Source organism: Amorphotheca resinae, assembly GCF_003019875.1.
Source record: "Amorphotheca resinae ATCC 22711 unplaced genomic scaffold M430scaffold_5, whole genome shotgun sequence".
NCBI lineage: Eukaryota > Fungi > Ascomycota > Leotiomycetes > Helotiales > Amorphothecaceae > Amorphotheca > Amorphotheca resinae.
In genome coordinates this window covers 1,752,350-1,773,152 of record NW_020194475.1, presented here as the reverse complement: position 1 = coordinate 1,773,152, position 20,803 = coordinate 1,752,350, and the positions used below count along the sequence as shown (strand labels likewise).

The 20,803-nt window shown below is 48.6% G+C and overlaps 9 protein-coding genes across 9 annotated transcripts; 3 read left to right on the top strand and 6 right to left on the bottom strand.

Moving 5' to 3' along the window:
• Positions 1–1,199: 1,199 nt before the first annotated feature.
• On the bottom strand, positions 1,200–3,343 carry M430DRAFT_275542 (hypothetical protein; the record flags this gene model as incomplete). The annotated part of the gene is made up of 1 exon (XM_024865649.1): positions 1,200–3,343. One exon carries the CDS (start codon positions 3,341–3,343, stop codon positions 1,406–1,408), a length of 1,938 nt encoding a protein of 645 aa, XP_024721882.1. The 3' UTR covers positions 1,200–1,405.
• Positions 3,344–4,087: 744 nt separating this feature from the next.
• Positions 4,088–5,293, top strand: M430DRAFT_41907 (hypothetical protein). The gene is made up of 2 exons (XM_024867511.1): positions 4,088–4,444; positions 4,500–5,293. Exons 1-2 carry the CDS (start codon positions 4,198–4,200, stop codon positions 5,138–5,140), a joined length of 888 nt encoding a protein of 295 aa, XP_024721881.1. The 5' UTR covers positions 4,088–4,197; the 3' UTR covers positions 5,141–5,293.
• Positions 5,294–5,575: 282 nt separating this feature from the next.
• On the bottom strand, positions 5,576–6,878 carry M430DRAFT_236005 (hypothetical protein). Its single transcript, XM_024864931.1, has 2 exons — positions 5,778–6,878; positions 5,576–5,590 (listed from the first exon to the last, which is right to left on the bottom strand). Exon 1 carries the CDS (start codon positions 6,777–6,779, stop codon positions 5,844–5,846), a length of 936 nt encoding a protein of 311 aa, XP_024721880.1. The 5' UTR covers positions 6,780–6,878; the 3' UTR covers positions 5,576–5,590; positions 5,778–5,843.
• Positions 6,879–7,202: 324 nt separating this feature from the next.
• M430DRAFT_100937 (hypothetical protein) lies at positions 7,203–8,323 on the top strand (the record flags this gene model as incomplete). Its single annotated transcript, XM_024860669.1, has 3 exons — positions 7,203–7,511; positions 7,587–7,934; positions 7,991–8,323. 3 exons carry the CDS (start codon positions 7,203–7,205, stop codon positions 8,321–8,323), a joined length of 990 nt encoding a protein of 329 aa, XP_024721879.1.
• A 2,887-nt stretch (positions 8,324–11,210) lies between these two features.
• Positions 11,211–11,642, bottom strand: M430DRAFT_27635 (hypothetical protein; the record flags this gene model as incomplete). Its single annotated transcript, XM_024865675.1, has 3 exons — positions 11,211–11,348; positions 11,412–11,552; positions 11,604–11,642. 3 exons carry the CDS (start codon positions 11,640–11,642, stop codon positions 11,211–11,213), a joined length of 318 nt encoding a protein of 105 aa, XP_024721878.1.
• A 1,496-nt stretch (positions 11,643–13,138) lies between these two features.
• On the bottom strand, positions 13,139–14,042 carry M430DRAFT_27634 (hypothetical protein; the record flags this gene model as incomplete). The annotated part of the gene is made up of 5 exons (XM_024865674.1): positions 13,139–13,332; positions 13,501–13,660; positions 13,713–13,793; positions 13,931–13,942; positions 14,001–14,042. 5 exons carry the CDS (start codon positions 14,040–14,042, stop codon positions 13,139–13,141), a joined length of 489 nt encoding a protein of 162 aa, XP_024721877.1.
• Positions 14,043–15,442: 1,400 nt separating this feature from the next.
• M430DRAFT_18758 (hypothetical protein) lies at positions 15,443–16,622 on the bottom strand (the record flags this gene model as incomplete). The annotated part of the gene is made up of 3 exons (XM_024863944.1): positions 15,443–15,673; positions 15,727–16,056; positions 16,116–16,622. The coding sequence occupies 3 exons, from the start codon at positions 16,620–16,622 to the stop codon at positions 15,443–15,445; spliced, it is 1,068 nt and encodes a 355-aa protein (XP_024721876.1).
• Positions 16,623–17,720: 1,098 nt separating this feature from the next.
• On the bottom strand, positions 17,721–19,324 carry M430DRAFT_120548 (hypothetical protein). The gene is made up of 4 exons (XM_024861780.1): positions 19,164–19,324; positions 18,949–19,075; positions 18,142–18,897; positions 17,721–18,088 (listed from the first exon to the last, which is right to left on the bottom strand). Exons 1-4 carry the CDS (start codon positions 19,299–19,301, stop codon positions 18,039–18,041), a joined length of 1,071 nt encoding a protein of 356 aa, XP_024721875.1. The 5' UTR covers positions 19,302–19,324; the 3' UTR covers positions 17,721–18,038.
• A 172-nt stretch (positions 19,325–19,496) lies between these two features.
• On the top strand, positions 19,497–20,338 carry M430DRAFT_58411 (hypothetical protein). Its single transcript, XM_024868723.1, has 4 exons — positions 19,497–19,611; positions 19,669–19,677; positions 19,735–19,957; positions 20,005–20,338. Exons 1-4 carry the CDS (start codon positions 19,577–19,579, stop codon positions 20,314–20,316), a joined length of 579 nt encoding a protein of 192 aa, XP_024721874.1. The 5' UTR covers positions 19,497–19,576; the 3' UTR covers positions 20,317–20,338.
• Positions 20,339–20,803: the final 465 nt, after the last annotated feature.

Sequence of the window (20,803 nt, the reverse complement as noted above, 5' to 3'; positions counted from 1 at the left end):
AGCAATGCATCAGTGCTTGTTAGATCGAGGAGATCTGCGCGGGTCATAGACTTCCGGAGAAGTGTTTCCCCCTAGGCACAGAAGCTAAGCCTCCGGTTGTCTGGACCTTGGCTTGACAGATACTGTGAGATCCAAGCAGTGAGCAGCAATTGGCCCCTTCACATTTAGGGTTGTGGAAGGGACCGAGCGATTGAGCAGTGCCCGCCATTTCTGCAGGTGACCCTCAATAGCTCAAGGGATGTCGATCGTCAAACAGATCATTGTTTATGCAAACTCTTGACTAAACTAATAGCATCTTAGCAGATGAGTGTCGAAACGTTTGAGCGGAGAGAAGACTGATCGGGACTTGGAATCCAACGCTCAGATCGCTTCTTGAGGAAAGCTTCGCGGGGTTGAAAGGCATAAGAAGACCAGACCAGGGTCTCTCCTCGGACATGTTCCTCTTAGTTCTGGTGTTTGGAACATTCTGCGAAGCAGCTTGCCTCACACAGCCACAGCACAAGAATGTCTTGGCGATGGCCAGCCCACGGTAGTTCAGGGTGCCCTGAGCCCTCACTATATTAAGGTTGAGCCAAGTGCCGACAGTTCCGTACCACTTGGCCGCAGGTATATCTCTGAGAACATGGAGTACAATGTAAGAGACACCGCATGGAAGTATACTCCAGCCGTTCCAACTTTGATATGTTTTCCCGCTTTCGTTCCATTACCTCTCATTCCTGTCCTGTGTATCCTGAACCATTGCCACCGACATGTTTATTCGACAAAGATGTACAATTCTCTTCAAGAGTATCAGAAGGACGTATTCCTGGTCGTGACGAAGAGAGGTGCATCTCGAGGTTGTTGGAGTTTCACGTCGTTGGCCTCGGTCCAATCCGAAGCGGTCCGGGTGTAATTCACGTGATCCGACGACGGGAGACAGTGAAGCACTGCAACTATTCGAGTCTCAGTCTAGAGAAAGACACAATTTCTAAAAATCATATACCATTCATCCGAATAATAAAACAAAAAGTCCTTCTCCATAGAGAAAGGGAAGTTGGCCAGGCTAAACCCATATTGGTGTTCGGAAGTAAAAATGTCCCTTGATCATGTACCGTAGCACTTGTCATTCCTCGGCCATTTTAGAGTCTAGTCTTCTTCAAGTATGCACAATCATGGTGACAATAAAAAAGTGAGAAAATAAATTGCAGTATTCGCTGTGCTGTCTATCTATGAAAGAATAACCCTCATGTAGAATTGCTATGCTTCTAAGTTGCAAGATGCCAGTGTCCCAATATCCCGCGCAAACATTTAACCGCAAAAACCAGAAACTGCTGTTTTTTTGAAAGGGACAAGTAGGTCTGCGGAGGACTCCTCCATGTCCTAGAATGATGCTGTTCAAGCCCCAAACCCGAGCGTTCACAGTTATTCACATTTCAAGTTCAGTAGTCCCAGCCCCAAACATCTCGTTCAGCAGACCAGTGCAATCCTGTCTATAATTTGAAACAGGAACTGCATATTTCAGTTGACCCTCACCGGAGACTCCCTCGGTGGTTTTGATGGTCATCTGTATTCGGCCGATGTATATCCACTCTAGTCTGGGAAACACTTCCGAATACTCATTGGCTTCGTTCAACATATTCAGAAGATGCCCCGGTTTGGATAATAACTTAGCATGCATTTCTGGGACAACATCTCTGAGGGGATCTTCCGGTTCTCCAAAGGCCGGAATAGATGGGTGATTGCTTTCAGTGGCGTTTTCCTTGTCTGGGCTCATCTTTCTATAGGCGTCTTGCCGAAAGGAGATCCTTGTCAATCTAGGGAGTATAGAGAGATGCTCTCTCACGGCTTCATGGTCAACGAGCCAATAATTTCGAGAGCCGGGCTTACCAAGAGCGCTGAGTTGAATTTGTTCCAAGCTTCTTATGGTACCGATCTTTTCTAGCGCCGAATCCGGGATGGAAGCTTCTCTCCACGTGAGGTCGAGAGATTTGAGAGACAGAAACTTCTGCGAAAGTAGTGGGAGAAGCTTGTCCTCCAGTAATTCGCCCCGGATTGGGGGACACAGACTCAATTTGAACAGATGGGAGTTGGCTTGCAGGAAGTCCATTGAATGAGGCTTCTCCAAATGTGCGAAGTTCCATACGAATGTTTCTAGAGTGCGAATACAGCCACGTTCTCGGAAGCAAATCTCCTTGCTTGTATTAGCCCCTGGTGCGCTTTCTGTGTTGGTAAACAAAACACGGAGGGGTGCATGCAATAGAGCGTTCAAAGTAGCTGAATCCGCAAAGATGACATTTCCAGCCAAAGACAGTCTGCGAAGCTTGGGAAAGCACGGCATTTTTGAGGGATCAGTGCCGAAAGATTGGGGATCGGTGAAACCAGCACTAGCAGTTTGCCACATCAGGGATTCCAGAGTCTCGGAGCATTGGCGCAAAATGCTGGCGCACAATGCAGATGTGCTTTTAGGTTTTGTTGGTGTCTTTCGCCCGGGGGGCTTTTGAAGATTAATATGAAGATTCCTAAGGGGCCATCCTTTAACCCCAGGAATATTCGGAGGGTCAATGGAGAATACACCATCAACCAATGGGCCAAACAACCTGAGATCCCTGACGTTCGAACGAGCCAGGCTGTCGTAGAATGACTTAGGTAGGATCACTCCATCCTGCCAATCAAGGAGTGACAGGTGTGGCAATGCTCTGCTATCTGAGAGCAACCTCCCTAATTGTCCAAGGTAGAAGTCATGATACACCTCGGATGCACGACATAACCAATCATATTTTTGCGTTTCTGTCAGTTCAAGAGAAGTTCGCCTTAGATGAGCTGATTTGAAGAAAACAGAACTGGTCAAAACGACGATGCGCTGGATACACACTCCTAGTGATGGCAGAGAAGTCAACCCATTAGACCCAGGTAAAGCCCGTTCTTTGAGCTCCCTACAAAGAAGGGATAGAAGTTGGAAACTTCTATTACTATAGTCCAGGTGGAGGACAGCAAACTGGCGTGATCGAGCTAACTGCCGGCAGTCCCGGCTCACGAGAGCCAGGTTTGCAAGAGCAGAGGGTTCGATGTGTCGGACGATCAGTGTTAGAAGTTCAACTGGTAGATTCAGGAGAGTTGCAGTAGAAGTTGTAGCCCGTGTTTCCATGACCCGATCGAATGAAAGAGGTAGAGGTCTTTCCACTGTTCTTCCAAAAACAAAACCCCTGGTAAGGTTCGCCACACCTAGCAAGCCTGTGTCACTAGGAGGCCAAGTGATTTTGCGGTCAGAGCCCCTTGACCTCTGTAACTGGTCAATCCTACGCTTCTCCAAATCTAGATCGGCAAGGGGACCATAAAGGTCTTGAAGAACCGCGCTAATTGGCATTATGAATGAATGATCAAAAGCCTCCAAGTAAAAGGTCTGTATCCAACGGATAAGAAAGGGACTCTAAGGTCTTGTCGATCTAATTGTCAGCAATGAATATGGTTATAGACTTGTAGTGCGACCGACCAATAGATGTGTGTGCGAATCAACGATTTCACTCGATAATAGGAGAGTGCGAAACCAATATTTTGATTCACACTAATAGTGTATGGAAGTAAAGAACGTAGCCTTGACGAGGATATCGTTGATGTTAGCAGTAGAAGACTGTTCGCTTCGTGTTGGGTCTTGGATATCGAAGTTGAAGAGTCAAAGAGAAGGTATCGACAGCCATGTCCGCAAAAGTGAATAAAGAAGCAATGTTCCCAGACGCGAAAGTTAGTGAAGAAGACAGACGAGTGAATGTTGAAGATGTGCTGCCTCCATCCATCCATCCATCTGGATGTTGGGCCATTCCCACTGGGGAAGATTGCATCCCAGCATTGTTAGGACGGGATAAATGCCAAACCCACACACTTGTGGAACTGCAAGAACTGATTATGCTAATATGATCTCTGATATGCTCGAAAAGATTAATTCCAGAGCAAGAATAGCTCCAAGTCGATCAAACCAAACGTTAGAATAGGGTGCACCCTAAACTAAAGCGGCTCCAACGTCAAAAGTCAAGCTTTCAGATCCGGGGGGCTTAAGTCCATTTAACGCCGAGGAGGGAAGATAAGACTCGAAGTCTACGAGAGCTTCACTTTTGCGCCGAATTTCCCAACACAATCGAATCCATCACCCACCGATTTATCATCCCATCCCGATCAAACTACACACCACCAGCGCCATCAATTGATTCTCCTCCGCTATTCACAATGTCTGGAGGGCCGTGTCCAGACTGTATCAGTGGCAGCGTCCACCTGGGGACCCCCACCGGCACTGTAACGACAATCCACGGCCTTCCCGTCTACGTTTCGAAGCCCGACGAGGGCGTAACACCCAAGGGACTCGTCGTCTACATACCTGATGCGTTCGGCTGGGACTTTGTCAACAATAGAATTCTATCCGACCACTATGCAAAGCGCGGCGGGTTCGTTGTCTACCTACCAGACTTCATGGGCGGTGCGTCTGGCCCTCTCCGAATCAAGACCGCATACTGACGATGTACAATTGGCAGGCCACTCGCTGTCCCCGGACGCCCTGAGCCTCATGGATAAGATTACAGCGCCCGCCAGCTGGTTCACGACGCTCTTCTACAAGCCCCTCTACGTCCTGCGCGCCATGACCCTGTTCATCCCCTGGCTCTACCGCGTGCGCAGCTCGGTCGTCAAGCCGCGCCTGCTCTCCTTCTTCAAGTCCCTGCGACTCTCTCCTCCTCCTTTCCCGACCTCGAATCTGAAGATTGGCGCCGCCGGGTTCTGCTGGGGCGGTAAGTACACGATCGAGCTATGCGGCAATGCGCCGTCCACGCGCGTCGTGCGCCACCCGGAGCAGTCCTCCTCGACGGCTCTCGAGCCCTTGATCGATTGCGGCTTCACGGCGCATCCTTCGAATGTCTCGATGCCGATCGATATCCAGAAGGTGGAGCTACCGCTGAGCGTGTCGGTTGGGAATGAGGATATGGCCATGAAGGGCACGCTGATTATGCAAATGAAGGATATCCTGGAGAAGAAGGGGAGCCATCATGAGGTTGTCATCCTACCCGGTGCGAAACACGGGTTTGCGATCCGTAGCCATCCGGAGGATAAGTTGCAGATGGACTATGCGGAGAAAGCGGAGGTTCAGGCCATTGACTGGTTTAGGCGCTGGTTCGCTTGAGTTTGGGGTTTTGTGGAGTTGGGGATTGATTGCCTTGGGCAATAGCAATTGTACGCGGATTTGATCACGGAGTTACGCAGCAAGCTCATCTCTGGAATTGCATCGATTTTCAAAATACCTTGATTGAAAACCAAACTTGAACTTAACTCATGGAGCTCCTAGATGGCATACTATGCAATAGTAGTGTGCAAGATAATCAATCGGACGAGGGGAGATGATCACTCGAGTCCTTAACGTTCTTGAAACGAATCTGGACTTTTGAAAGGTAATCACGCTCATCATATGACAATCCGCAGAGCTTCAGGGTATCTTCTTCATTCCTTGCTTTTTCTTGCGTAGTCCCGCAGACCCGCATCTCTATATAAAGAGAGAATATGACACGCAGACACCAATGTCTTCCAAAAACGTAAATCCTATCATACCAGAGCGATCAGTATGGAGTCAAATAACCTAGGAACAATGAGATATAATCAAAAGGTAAGATTTCAGACAGGTTGAGAAGATTTGTTATTGCGGTTTTTGTAGGCATGGCCTGCTCTACCAGCAGGAGTTGGCCGGCTGGTAGGAACAGGATACTATGGCCCCGCGGAGTCATCATGAAATAGTGTTGGAAAGGGACCAAGATTAATCCACGTACCTTCCATGCACCAGGCAGCTCATAACCTGGAATCTAGATGAGGACTTCGGCGATCTCTCCGTTCCCTCACCGCTCAGGTATAAACTTCCCCCTCTTCTCTTTCATTCCCATCAACCTCTTCTTATCCTCTTCAAACTGCTGGATCAATTGCGCTTGCTCTTGCTTCCTGATCTCCCTCAACTGGAATCTATAGAAGGGTTTCTCCGTCAACTCCTGCTTCTTCTTCCGTTCCTTCTCCTCCATCTCCAGTCTCTTAGCCTCCGCTTCCTCCATCCTCGCAGGCCCAGTCCTGCCTCCTCTGGTCACCGTAACGAAGCCATCCTCATCCGGCACATTCCTCTGCCTCTTCGCCAACCTCGCCTTCTCTTCCTCCTTCCGATTCCACTCCGTCATAAACGCATCCACGTTCGCCTGCAGCGTAGCCGGATCCGGGTATCGCATCTTATGATGCGTCAAATACCGCCTACTTCCCAGGGCCGGGACTTTATCCTCCACGCCCTCACCCCACACCGGCCATTTCTCTTCTTCCGCAGCAGATGACTTATGCAATTTCCGCACCGCTTTCAGCGCACTCTCCACACTCTTCTGATCCACCAGCACCACGACCGCCGAGCTCCCACTCTTCCGCAGCTCTCGATCCCACAGCTGCGGCAGCTCCGTATCAGCCTGCGCACTGCCCTCATTCGCCGCCCGTTTCCGCTTCTTGCCTTTTGTGCTTACGACCTCGACTGCTTGGCTCGGTGCGCTGGGCTGGACCTTCTCATGCTCGAAAGTCATGGATTCCAGACGGCCCGCACCAATTAGCTTCGTGAAGACGGCGCGAAAGTGCGCGGGTGTCGAGTCCACAGGGACATTGACGACGAACAGACTCCGAGCATCGCTCTCGCTGGGGATTTTCGGGGCGTGAGGTCGGAGGTACAGCGTGTGTCGCGCGGGCTTGGGGTATGCTGTGGTGGGAGGGAGGGTGAGAGGGAGGACCGTGTAATCGCCGATCTTCGACATCTCGAGTATGCGATGTCGAGCTTGAGGATTTATTTTCCGGGTATTGAGAGCTCCTGAGATGTTGTGAAGAGCATTACTAGTGGTGTGGTATGGTTGAGTTTATCGCTGGTTGAACTTTTTAGACTTTTTAGGTGAAATTCTTCCCGAGATCTAATCTAATCTAATCTTGGCGACGCTAGGCGCGATTGCAGTACAGCAACCGCACTGCAGCACAATCCCTCAAAGTTCATATGCCTGACCTAGGTAGAGATTCCAAAGAATCCACATACAACTCGACTGGTTATTTGAAGTAGCAGTAACTATTGGTATCACGACATTTGATAAGTAAGTGTACTTTTTCTAAACCAATATATTATATCCATGGTATTGCTTTTTTGGAGTGATCCATAACCTTACCATCAACCCTACCACTTGCTGTCCAACATGCCATCACCTACGGTCAATGCTAGCAACCCTTTACCTGATTCTGCGCGGATTGCTCTGTCGAATTTAACGCCACAGCACTACTCGGCAATAGAGCGGGCCATGTCCAACATCCTCTCCACGGACCTGGCATCTCAGACCTTTGCCCAGATAGTTGACGGTCTTCCAACACGCGATGTCTATCAAGATTATTATGGTTCTTACCGAGACGACTATCACGGCAATTTAGAGCCTAGTCAGCTAGCTATGGGAGTCGTAGAAGCATATCGAGACGGCTTTAGTATTGGAATCCTCCAGATCGACGTAAAGGTACCCATCTATCTCCCATGCTACTTGCAAGAGCTACCGCGGTCCGCAGACCATATGAATACTAAGTATGATTAGATCTTCCAGTTGTATCAAAATGCCCTGAAGGGCTCAAGAGAGTTCATTCTAAGGTTGATGGAGATTATTGCTATCCTATGCCACGATATCGCTGTGAATCTATACATCAAATACGAAGGCGGCATTCACAAACCGGATCCTGCAAATGCCCGTCGAAAGCCACCTCCCGAACTGTCTCCTGGACTAATACTACCGCCCACTCCACCTTTACCAGCGGAATTCTTCCACCCCTATTACCAAGATTGGGAGCAGTATCCCAACGGCGTCGCTGATGTCGTAGGGTATTGGGCCGAGTATCGTCTTTTTGGTGGTGTTATCCTGTTTGATCGCGCCGAGTCTGGTACTGAGGTAATTGCCCCTTCTTACCCCTAGCTCTCGACTCCCTGCTCAACGATCTTTTTCAGTGCAATGATGTGTTTATACATCCGGTAGGCAACTACCAGATATTCCAGCTTTCCGAAGCCCAGATCCAGCAATATGCCAACTTCATACTGTCGGACTCGGACTCGTCGCAGCACCAGGATATGTCTCAAGGACTGCGTTTTAAGGCCGAGAGATACGCACGCCGTGTAGATCCTTACGATGCGATGTCTCTCCACATCTATCGTAACAGGAACGAACGGAAAATACCAGATGTTAGACCGGTTCAGTGTGTGGTTCGCGGGGAAGATATCCCGGGATATGCTGAAGCTCTGCAAGATCTTGTCAAAAGGAGTGGAAATCAGCAGGCACAGTAAGGTTTTGTTGGGCGAGATGAAGGAGTATGAGAGGGACATGATCTGTTATCGATATCCAGAGTGGGACAAGAGTTATATACGCACTATTTATGGTAGACCGTGCTCAGAGCTGTTCATCCTCTGCTTAACTTAAGACGGTTGCTCAGGTTCAAAACGGGTTTTTATCAGATGGCTCTCAATTGGAAACTAGGTATACCTAGAGCGAGCAAATTGCGATGCCTCATATTGTAGCTGAATTGAGATCACGAGTATTTGGGAAGACCTTATGATCTGCAAACTTCGCCCTGCCAACTTCAAGCATCTTTAGGGAAAAGCTCTATAGAACTTCACGAAGTTGCAACTGTATGATCAACATTTCTATACTTTATCTATTTATTCATCGGCGTTAATAAAAAGAGAAGGTCAGATAAATACCTACCTTATTCACCCCCCTCCCACCTCGCTAAGCCCCCCTTTTCCAAACAACCGCGCCCAGTCCTAAGTAAACAAACAAACCACCATCACATCCCCATCTGCCCCTCTCCACCGCTCTCCAACACGCCCTACGCGTCCCTCAAAAACCAGCTCCCCCCAAAACCCCCCTCAAAAACCCAAAAAATCCCCCAACCCAGCAAAAGAAATACACACTTAGCTTTTAATTTAATCTTTCTAAAGAAACACATTCTACTTACTTTTTCTCAAGATAGGACAGAAGGGAATTATTTGCACTTACATGTGAGCTATACCGAGCTTTGCGCCCACTTGGGTCAGCAAAGGTCGTCTTCTCCCACTTGTCCTATACCCCGTGGGGTATTGGGATCTGCGCGCGTGCGCAGGTGAGCAAACACTGGTTTGCGGAGGGAATTTGCTTATTCTTTGCTATGAGGCTGGGTTTTTTTGGGGTTGGCGGGTGAAGCTTGAAGGGAGGGGAGGGCACGTGAGGGAAGGGGGTGGTTGAGTAGTGAATTGGAGGCGGGAGGGGGGAAGTCTTCGCTCCTCTTTAGGGGGTTGGGACTTGGGGGCTTGGACTACGGCTTTTGACTGTTTACTTATACGTAGAGTACTAGATATATATATATCTGCTTCAATATATCTTGAAGTATTAGGATCTAACATAGTTTATGTATATCAAGTCCTCTCCAAATCTTTCATTCCATGCATCTTGTCGACACCCCGGCAGCGACCAGCTCTGGGGAACTATGGAGCTCCCAGTGATACGCAAGTGATCTTCATTACATTTATCAACACGTATACTACCTTGAAGATAGGAAGCTGAGTATGAAGTTAGATAGATGTAAGTGTTTAAGGCTGGAATAGAAGGGTCTACTGTCCAGATTTTACGATGGTAAACAAAGCGTACAAGCCTCTCCAATGCAATCTAGGTATGTTCATCAAGCAGAAAGTCACAAGCTGACTCAACCAACAAATATGGCAAACTCTCAAAGAGAACATTGGGTACGATTAATATCAAGTTTTGATAAAAGCTCTGAATTCAAAGCCTATAGTCTAGCTGATGTGCAGTTCTGATGCCAGGGGTATATCCTCCTTTTCCAATAGCAACTCCGAAAGCAGATATGATATGCAAAGACTAATTTCTACAGAGACATTCCTGAGGTCCGCCACTGTATGTTTGAGGTAGCAAGGATAGAGAATGGTTACTTTAGTGTTTTGAATATGGATCGAGAACTTGATTGTCAACTCCCCGGGCTGAGCTGAGCTGTATTGTTCATGCCTTCTCTGGATCGCTGATTCCACCAGTGGTGATGATGTAAGTTGCTTCGCGCTCGGGGCAGTCTAGAATATCATCAGCAGGGAGTTGGACCACGTATGTAAGGACAGACTCACCAGGCGAATCCACAATCTTTGCAACACGTTCTTCACCACGACCCTTGCGAAGGAGAAGGCGAGTGGTAGAAGCATGTGCTAGAATATGTCCCCCAGCTGGCTTGCGGCCGTCAACTCCCGCGAATAAAGCACTCGCACCAGGATCCGACATGACTTGATTGGTCTGTGAATTGTCAATTATATGGTCATGAAGTGAAAGGATCAGTTCTGACCATTAAGACAGCGAGATTGAATTCTTCAGCCATCTGAGTTGCCTTACGGAGGAACGAATTAAGTACCTGCTGGCGATCGGAAAGCTCACCACGGCCAACATAATCAGTTCGGAACAGAGCCATGACACTATCAATGATGAGAAGGCGGTATTCGTTCGTGGCAAAATTCTGACAGAGAGTTTCCAACTGCTCTGCTTGCATCTAATGATGGTTAGAGAAGGTAAATAAGACAGGGGGTTTGGAACCAACCTCGCTGTTTTGAGCTCGAGCGTAGACGATATTCTCGCATGCTTGATCAGGGTCGACTGGGCTATTTAGCATGTGGGAGTAAAAGGTGTTTGGAAAAGCTTACCACCAAAACGTTCTGCAATCTCCTGAATGCGTTCTGGACGGAATGTACCTTCGGTATCTACTTTATATTAGTAGCTTCGTAGACAGAGCATTATGGCAACTGACCAATATAGGCAACCTTCCCTTCAGCCCCGCCCATTTCCTAGATCATAGTCAACAGCCGCCCACGCAGGTTGGCTTTTTTACAAACCCTTGGCAATTGAGCAGTGACGGCCATTGTATGGGCAAGTTGGGTCTTGCCACATCCTGATCCAGTCAGCGGTGATGAACAGGGTATAGATGTTTGGACTCACTGAATTCTCCGTATACCTCGCTGATGCTCATAGTCTGGAAGCCTCTACTGGATGTTAAGATTGTCCCAATAGTTGCAGGCTCTCGAGACTCACCCATTCAAGCAAGCATCCAACTGTTTACTTCCAGTGGAGATCCTAATACATCGTTTACGAATATGACCGAGTTCAGCGGCAGTCATAAATCCACTTGCAGTCGGCTGTACAGTATCAGCAAATTTCAATGACCGTAGTGAAGTCGAGGATACTTGCACATGTTTTCTTCGCAGCTTCTTTGATTTTCTCGACCTTGGTATCAGAAAAGCCTTTGATTCGGAGGAGCTTCTTTGTGGTAGTAGAAAGTAGACTCTGTAATGTATGACAATTAATGATAAGATACACGAAGTCATTCCTGAGAAAGGAGCGACTTACACCAACGGTATGTATGCCATTTGCTTTGAGCTTCGAGATATCGGAAGCTCCAATCCCTAGAGAAATCAGCGACTGCAGGAGGAAAGGGGGATGATGCAATATACCATGGTTTTGAATCTCATCAATATCAATGATACCATTCTATTCGAGGTTAGAGTTGATGGGCAAAAGAGAAGCCACAACTTTACTCACGTCCTCGTCATCATCACCATGAATAGATGCCGCAGTCATGATTGCGGGGATACCAATTGAAACAAGGAAGCCTCCAGTAATATCGAAGTAACAGTCACTCGAGTAGGTAGCTAAACAATGTAGTAAAAATCGAGTACTATCAGCTAATAGTACTGGAGGGTACGACAAGGTATCAGGGGAAGAGAGGTCAATGAAGCTCGAGAGAGTGAAGATGTAGGTGATAGTCGGGCGTCGTGAGTCTCGATCAAAGGAAGCAGCGAGATGCACAGTATTTCCAGGCTTCAAGATCTTCAAAGACTGACGAGAGTCGACACGCAACGAGAAGACAGCACACTACCTAGGTGCACAGGCAGGAGAGGATGCCCGCTACAGCACCGAACGTCGATCGAAGATATTGCCTCGGGCTGGAGATCAATTTCACCAGACAGATATATCTGCAGATCAACTGTAATGAGAAGAAGCTGTAGAGATTGATAGAAAAAAATGGGAATGGGAATTGGAACAGGTGGGAAGAGGGTTACCTAGCCCACTTGGCCGGATTGGGAAAAACATGTCACGGGACATGGACTCCCCTTCTATAAGATAAGGTTACCTAAGGTAGGGGTAAGTAGGGAGTGACAATTGCAGCCACCTAGTAATCAAACATCAAGATTATAACTAAGTAAAGGACCTTGGGTAGAATAGGGTCACAAAAGAGGTTGGTAAGATCTTCCGTGTTTATAACCCCTGAGCGAGAACTTACGCAAGGACGTTGTATAGTGAGTCTCGCAAAGGCAGGCCACAATATTAAAAATTACCATGACCAAGGACTTGACTTTGGGGACTATAATGATAAGATTCGGTGTCATATCATAGAAGTTGGCAAAGCATCTTACCTGCCAGCCACATGGCGCAGAGAAACTTTCACCTGCACATCTAATTCATCAAATCACATACACATACATCGCAAGAAAATATATCAAAATGTTCTAGGAAAGCCGCTCTTTGAATTTGAGAAACTAGACTCAGCATCGATTTGTATGTGTCACGCTGCTATCGACGGTCTTTCCCCCACTACTCTCCATCCAACTATCCTTTTCATATCGCCCGTCCACTTCTCTTCTCTACCTCCATCCCTCTGTCTACGGCCGTTCCATGTGATTGTTTTGATCCCAAGATGCCAATGTCCATCAGCGCAGGACACAAGAGCATCTGTATCCGAGAAAATCACAAGTTATTATGGCGCCACGTCAACGTCGTTAAAGGTGGTATCTACCGGGTTGCCAGTTCGTAAGGTAGGAAATGAATATCGTGCAAAAGCTTTTGGGGTTTGCATGTTAGAAACATGGGAAGACCAGGCGCCGAGAAGCAAATCCGTGAATTAATTGAAAATCTTCGATGAATTTTGTCGTATGCCGAGCCAAATATGCAGAAGAACGAGCGGAAATGAGGTCCACGTTATGTCCAAAACCAAAAAGGAAATCCGATGATCGAATACCACTCGTTGATCGATAGTTCATCGCGCCCTACCGAACAGTGGAGGCCCATTAAAGGACCTATGCGACTGAGGCAACTGGTGCAGCCGCAGGGGCAACATCAACACCACCAACACCAATATCGCCATCAGCGACGAGCTCACCGTTGGTAGCCTTTTGAGGGCAGTTCTTAGAGATATGCCCTTCGAGGCCGCACTGGTAGCAGATCTTGCCAGCAGTGTTAAGAGGACCTCCGTTAGGGGCCGTGCAGTCACCTGGTTATCTTGATCAGTAATAATTCAATTGGACAGCTTGGGAGAGGGTAAAATTACGGGAAATGTGACCGTTCTTGCCACAAGCATAGCATTTCATGGCCTGAGCCTGGCCTAAGGTCGCAGAGTTAGTTTAGACTTGACCAAGGAGCGCTCCAAGAATGAACCTACAATCTCTGGAGAAGTGGTTTGGTCCGCCACACTTGAAGCAAGTGGCTGTGCGAGGTCCTCCACGGGGAACAAATCCACCTCCGTATCCGCCGCGAGGAGCGCCAAGACCACGTCCAGCTCCAGGAACGGCACCTGCGCCAGCTGGGCTTGGGCAGGAGCGCTGAGACAAGTCAGCAATGATTCAAATACCGTATAGCTTCACAAGATCATACCGCAAGGTGACCAGCCAAACCGCAGTTGTAGCATCGGCCGCTGGTGCCAGCTCCGCTCAGACGCAGAGTTGGGCAATCAGCCTGTACATGGCCAAGGCCCTGGCAGTGATAGCACTGCTTGGCCTCCGTTGTTCGTGGCAATGGGCAACCGTTGGATTCGTGTCCTATTGTCGAGTCAGGGAGCTCGAGGTTATGGATTTCGTACGGCTAAGGCTTACCAGGTTGCTTGCCTGAATAAAGAGGGTCAGCTTGATGTTATTGGAGTAGATCATGTGGGCATAAACTTACAGTTGTAGCAAAGACGCTCAGCAGAAGAGCAAACTTCAGCATAGTGGCCGACGTTGCCACATTTGTAGCAGGCACGGCGCGATAGAGAAGACATGTTTGCTAGTCTATGTGTCTGTTGCGTCCCATCGTCAGCACAGCACGTAATGAAAGCTCCGTCTCCCGCCGCCCATTCTCGTATGATCTTCCTGCATCTGTGAGGCGGCCTGTCTGCTTGTTCTGCTTGTAACCATTTCTTAACGGCGGTAGCTGGCATGCTTGCTCGTGACGCAGGGCAAGCAAGAGATGGGTTGATGCTTGGGTGGGCGGAGAATTAATAGGATTGCGATGCACGGGCAGCATCCACCGGGCTGCAGGATGCATGAATGCAGTACCACTCCCGCCGGACGTTGAATCTTAAACGGACGGAATCTTCTGGACAACGTCGTCGTATCGTATCGTCTTGTATTGTATCGTTGGATGGAGATTCGTCGCACAGTCGAGAGGGTATGAACAGGAGCTGAGACAGGCCCGGGCAGATGTGCAGACGTGCAGACGTGCCACCTCTGGCATCGACAGATGATCAAAGATTCCACGGAACGAGACGAGTGAGGAATCGCGAGACGCGGGAGCGCTCTTGGGACTTACATTTGTCTTGGCTCTTCCTTTTCGTAAAGTCCTTCTTTCCTTGTCCTTCTTCCTTCGCAACAGCTACGTCTTCTTCCGTCTTCCTTCGTCCTCCCGGGTACAACGTGCGCGGATCCGGAGCAGTCAGTATGATGTTATGGTGTATGATTTGGAGTCGAAAGGCAGCTTTCGTCGAGACCGAGAAAACTCTACGATTGGGGCGTCTTAGCGGCAGCCGATTGGGCTTAGCGCCAGCGACACGAGGGCCCGACCGTCCGACCGAGGGACGCAAGTGGCGAATCAGCGACACGTGATGGGAGCCCGGTCCCCTGACCCAAGATCTGTGGCCGAGGGGTTCCAAGGGGCCAAGGACAGGAACCTGGAGAGGGAGATGCTGTAGTTGATTATTAGATCAACAGAGATAAGGTTGATAATCAGATTAACAGAGACAAAGTGGAGGGAAGGCTCATGCAGCCTGCGGGCCTCGATGGTGGGTTTGAATCAGCATCATATAAGCTGGTCTTTACTCTATATATCCTGAGCCCTATGCAGGTCCTTCTCGGAATTATCTAGGTATACATTTAACCCACCCAGACTAGGTATCTAGGGTTCACATATATCATCTCTTTCCAACTCAAAACACATTCAAAAAACCCTATTAACTCCACGGGTGCTGCATGCTTTCAAATGCGAATATATCGCAAGAACAGCCAAATCCCCACCATTACTCCCAACTCCAGAGAAAATGTCATTTTCCCCGTTGTCCGCAGCAATAGCCTTAACTTGAAACCAGGATACCTATAGCAATTATCCGTAGATTGGTAATAACTAATAACTTTTTATGTCGCATGCCACCCCCGCCCTCTTTCTGATGGGTGCGGTGGGAGAGGAACATCGGTAGATGGTGCGATCGAGCGAGGCTGCGCTTGTATTACATAGCCGACACCGTCCTCAGAGATATAGGACGGGGGTCTATTAGCAGTTTGAGGACCGTCGTCCGCGCGGGGAATTGGAGGCTCAGGTGCTGCAGCCTCGTTGCGCTGCCAGAAGAGGCGATTCGGGTCCACCCTCTATGTAAAATCAGTAATCGAAGATTCCAGGGTATGAAAAGAGGAGTACATACCACACTCTCCCTCCACAAGCCATACGCAGGAGGCGGAAGTTTTGTAGCTTGGCTCTCAATCCCCGCAGCTTCCTCGTCACGTGCAAGTGCGACTCGAATAGGTACCGCCGGATTTGCATAACCTCCAGGGCCAACCATCGATAGAATTCGCTGTTCAGGCGGCGTATCCTCCGGTGGATGAACTAGCATCATGCAGAGGCGGATCATAGAGTGGCAGAAGAAGATCGCTATTAGCAGCATGATCAGGATCAACAGGACATGAAATTCCTGGTTATTGTCTCGTTTCGACAGGGACAGCGCAAGATAGATGGTCACAAATAGAGCTAGGAGCTATACGCATGTTAGCAATTACGTCTGAAAACCCATTTCTTACACAGGGGAGAGTGTACCAGTCCCGAGATGAAGCAACTCAGTATCTTTGCCCGAATCCTCCTATTCTTAATCTTTGGTGCACACCTTCGTTCTGCAAGCCTTGTCTTATTCTTCCTCGGTCGTCTTCCAATATGTACTAATTCTGCCAAGTGCTGCTCAGCCGGGTCTACCCCGGCGGTGCGGGGGGGATTCTGATAGGCCGGAGGTGGAGGTGTAGAGACATAGGGCTGTTCGAGTTGTCGCAATGAATTAGGAGTAATTGGTCGGAAGGATGTCGGGACTGGAGCGCTTTGTGAAGATCCAGGTAAGGAAGATATTCGAGAATGAGCAGAAGTAGTCGTCATCGTTTGAGTAAGGTCAGGGAGCACCAGCCTTGTCGAGGACGAGTTATCCAGACCGAGTGCCAACCGTGGGGCTTTTGGGCTCTGCAGGGAAGACCTCCTGGCCCCGACACTGGACCGTCCGGAAAATAGCTGGTGTATGCCTACCCGCACATTCTCAATTCTCGAGGCTGGAGCCTGCATTGTGGGCTGGACCGAAGTTGAGCGCCTCGTGGCCGTCGACCGTATAGGAGGCATAGCGCCTGAATATTTGATCTCTATCGAGACTGACTAGCTTCGGGTTTCCAGAATACCAAATTATAACCCCCAAAAGAATGACTGTGTATTATCCAGATGACCGTCGACGCGTCCTCCTCAAAGCTCTCTCGCGTAGGATACTGAAGCGCGTCAACACGACCAAGTTCCGCCGTTGATCTGCAGCATCAGGGTCGAATGAGGATCGACTTCGAAGGTATAGATAACGATGATAGAATGTATGTCGAAGAGTTCGAACTGTCTAGAGGACCAGAGCACTCGGACCCTGCAATGAACGGTAGGCCAGTGTCTGCTAGAATAAAATGAATGGTCTGTAGGAGGAGATCCAGTAGGTGTGGAATAGCAGGGAAAGAAAGCAAGGTACAAGAACCAAGAGATTGAAAAGAAAGAGAGTAGCTCGAAACACCCAGATGAGCCAGCTCACGCACGACAATGAGGGCTTCGATTGGAATTCTCAGTGAAAGAACGGAGGAGAAGAATTGGATAAAGCTTGCTCATCACAGACAGCACACGAAATAGAAAGGTTTCGAAGATGTAAGGAAAGCGCTGGCTGAGCCTGTCTCGCAAGAGTAGCAATCACATGGGAGAGATCGTGACATGGCTCTGCTGTGAACTCACCTCGCGCCTCAAGTCTCAAAGGCAGGGGGTCTGCAGTTAGACAAAGCCAAAAAGGGAGAGACATCTGGGACAAGTTTGGTTTGAAGCCGGCTAGGTGAGGACCGTGAGGTTCGGCGGTGCTAAGCGACGGTTTCATCCGGGGAGCTTCGAGGTATTTCAGGTAGCTCGCCCGCCAATCATGATAGAGAGGAGCCCGCCAGACGACCGCAGCTGATGCCGTGCGGCAATGAGAATAACAATTTGGCTGGCAAGGCTTGCAAGGGAAAGGCTGCAAGTTTCCATCTTTGATGTGTTGTGCCCAAGTCCTGCATACAGCAGTTCTCAAGGCTTAAGCCTTGTGTACTACGGTAAACGCCAATGACAGTACAGAGCATGTCCAACGAATAGAATCAATAGAATCACGAGTTTCTGGCACTGTCTTTTATTCTATCTTCAAACAACAGATACATATCTGTTGTAATTTCTGCTATCGATATAGATGCAGCCATATGCGTTTGTCCTCGATTCATGTTCTTAAGTTCTCACAGGTATCAAACAGGGGCACACGGAGGTAGGGTGCCGGTATATAACGCCACGAGTCACGACTCCAAACTCCTGTTAGCTCCAATACCCCTTTGCTCTCTTGTCCATGAAATATCCGTAAGCTTTTCCCTTGCCCACAATTCCCCGTGGGAAAGATGCAATAATATGCATTGTCATCTCCTTCTAGAAGTACCTCGGCTTGTCTCATTTCAATTCACCCAGTAGCAGGTTTCGGTCGGAGGATCCGGAGAGTACTATTGTCTTGTTAGCAGGTGGATCCTTATAGCTTCAAGTGTTGACCACTTACTAATAGGGTCTGACGATGGAGACAACTCCGCACAGTTCACAGTCCCCTTATGCCCAGGAAGCTTATACATCAGCTTTCCGGTCTCGCTGTTCCAAATCACAACGGTCCCATCACCAGCACCTGTAGCAATCTTCTTTCCGTCAGATCCCCAGCTGGCCTTGATAAGGTTCTTCTCTAGGCCAGTAGGAGCGCCATCGAATGTTCGAATATGCCTCTCAGCAGGAGCAAAGGGTCGGATATCCCAAGTTCGCACAGTCGAATCCATCGAATTTGACAGTAGTGTCTGGGAATCCGGCGATACTCGGAGAGACGATATAGTGTCGGTGTGTCCCAGCATAGAGTACACGACGGCTTTTCTCCTCATGTCCCATACCTTGATGTCATTATCAATCCCTCCAGAGTACAGTTCATTCCCAGCCTCGGCCAATGCTACCGCAGTAACTGGAAACTCGGTGGGTATGAAATCGACCGCTGCCTTCGTCCGAGGATCCCAGATACCAATATACCCATCATCTGAGCCGCTGATGAGCAGTTCCTCGCCTCGTCTACTGATATCCATGGTATTGATGATTTCTTCGTGTCCAACGTGTCTCCGTATCCTCGTTCCAGTCTCTAGATCCCAGCTGGCCAGGTGCATATCTGCAGATGCTGAGAATAGTACCCTCGAATCTCGCGACCAACGTAAATCCAATACTGCCCCTTTATGGCCCGTCAGAGTGCCATAGTTCTCGCATGCGCCATAGGTTCTCCATAACACTATAGTGTATTAGTAGATGTGAATCGAGCAGAATGTGAGAGTTAGCCCACTGATTGACCTGTCCATTGAACCAGAAGCAATATAATTCCCGTTCGGGTCAAATTGCGCACAGAATACCTCTCCAGAGTGACCACTGAGCTCCATTACTGGGGCTTGCAGCCCACTCGTTCGAGGGACCTATTCCATGACCATCAGCAAAAGCATTCTCGGATATACTTAGCATATAGCCCATGCGCTATTCAAAGCTATTCAAAGCTGTACATACCGCTTGTATAAGTGCGCCATTTCCACCTGATCCATTAACGACAGCTACAGCCTTGTTGTTGTTTCCGAGGTTTGGCCTCTTCACAACCATTTGTGAAGAGCCGAAAGCATCTGAAGCTGGGCGCTTTTCTGCCGACATAACTGCAGCTTGGAATGGCTCTCAATTAAAGAGATGGTGGGGGAGGAAGTGTGTAGTGGAAATGTCGTTGCTTAATGTTTTTGTAGCTTCCTGGGGTGATTTTTGAGTTGACGCGCTAAGAGAAAGTTCACCAACAGGCGCGGCCGCACCCCGTACGGCAGATCAGGACCCTCTTCTGTGGAACATCAATCAACAGCCGCGTGCTCTGCCTGATCAGAACCTAACAACATCTGTTGAACTTTGATCGCAAGTAGCTGAGAAGCCAGTATTTCATCATGGCTTCATCAAAAGCTGCGCGCATGGGAGAAGAGTAAGCTATAGCTTCCCCTTACTTACAATCAGAGACCCCAACTAACGCTCCCTATAGGGTATGGAAGTAAGTCCCTTTGGATCGAGGCAAGCCGTATACAATTCAGGACTCATATTGGGTTAGGAGTCGAGTCGACAAAGTTAATGCTGAGTTGGTGACCCTGACTTATGGGACGATCGTTGCACAATTATGCAAAGACTATGAGAACGACTACGTTGAGGTTAACAAACAACTCGATAAAATGGGCTACAACATTGGTCTACGGTTGATTGAAGACTACCTCGCAAAATCGAATACCATGAGGAGGTGCTCGAATTTCAGGGAGACGGCAGAAATGATTGCGAAGGTTGGTCCAAATGGCGTTCTAGAGTTCAGTCAGGCTGATCTCCCCAGGTTGGATTTAAGATATTTCTCAACATCACACCAGTGATCACGAACTGGACGAGCGACACCAAGCAATTCTCTTTGATCTTTGAAGAAAACCCACTTGCAGACTTCGTCGAGTTGCCCGATGATGGCAGGGCACAAGATGAGTTATGGTATTCAAATATATTCTGTGGGGTCTTGAGGGGAGCTCTGGAAATGGTGCAGATGCAGGTGGAGGTACACTTTATCAGCGATGTGCTAAGGGGCCATGATACGACGGAGATGAGGGTATCTCTGATACGGTATATTGATGATGAGATGCCAGTTGATGATGAATAAGGGTCGGGCTTTTGGGAGTCTTTGGCGTTTAGAGACAGTGGGTAAGGATATCGTGCAGTTTTCAGAGTTGAGTCATACAAATCTATTAGACTGGCGCGGGGTTTATTTTGATGTGCTTGTTTGCTATGTGTTCTGAGGTTAAATGGAGTTTATCGCAAATATCCTCCTCGCCCCCTTTCTCATGACGGAACTACGAGCCGCGTGAGACGCAAGCCCGGGTATCATCTGTGGCATCTGCAATGCTGTGCCTACTCAGAGTATGAGTATTGCCTTCGAAAAGGGTTTCCCCCTTATAGCTATCAAGTCATATGATTGATTGGGGATCGAGTCAATTCAGTTCAAGATGGAGTCTGCTTGAGCCATAGACTACTAAATGTATAACATTCCTGTCTTCTATAACTCCACACTCTAAGTATCTAGTACAGCTTTTCAAGTTGCAGTGTTCTCCCATCGGGGCAACATGCCCTTGGGTTGGGTGCCCCCCCCC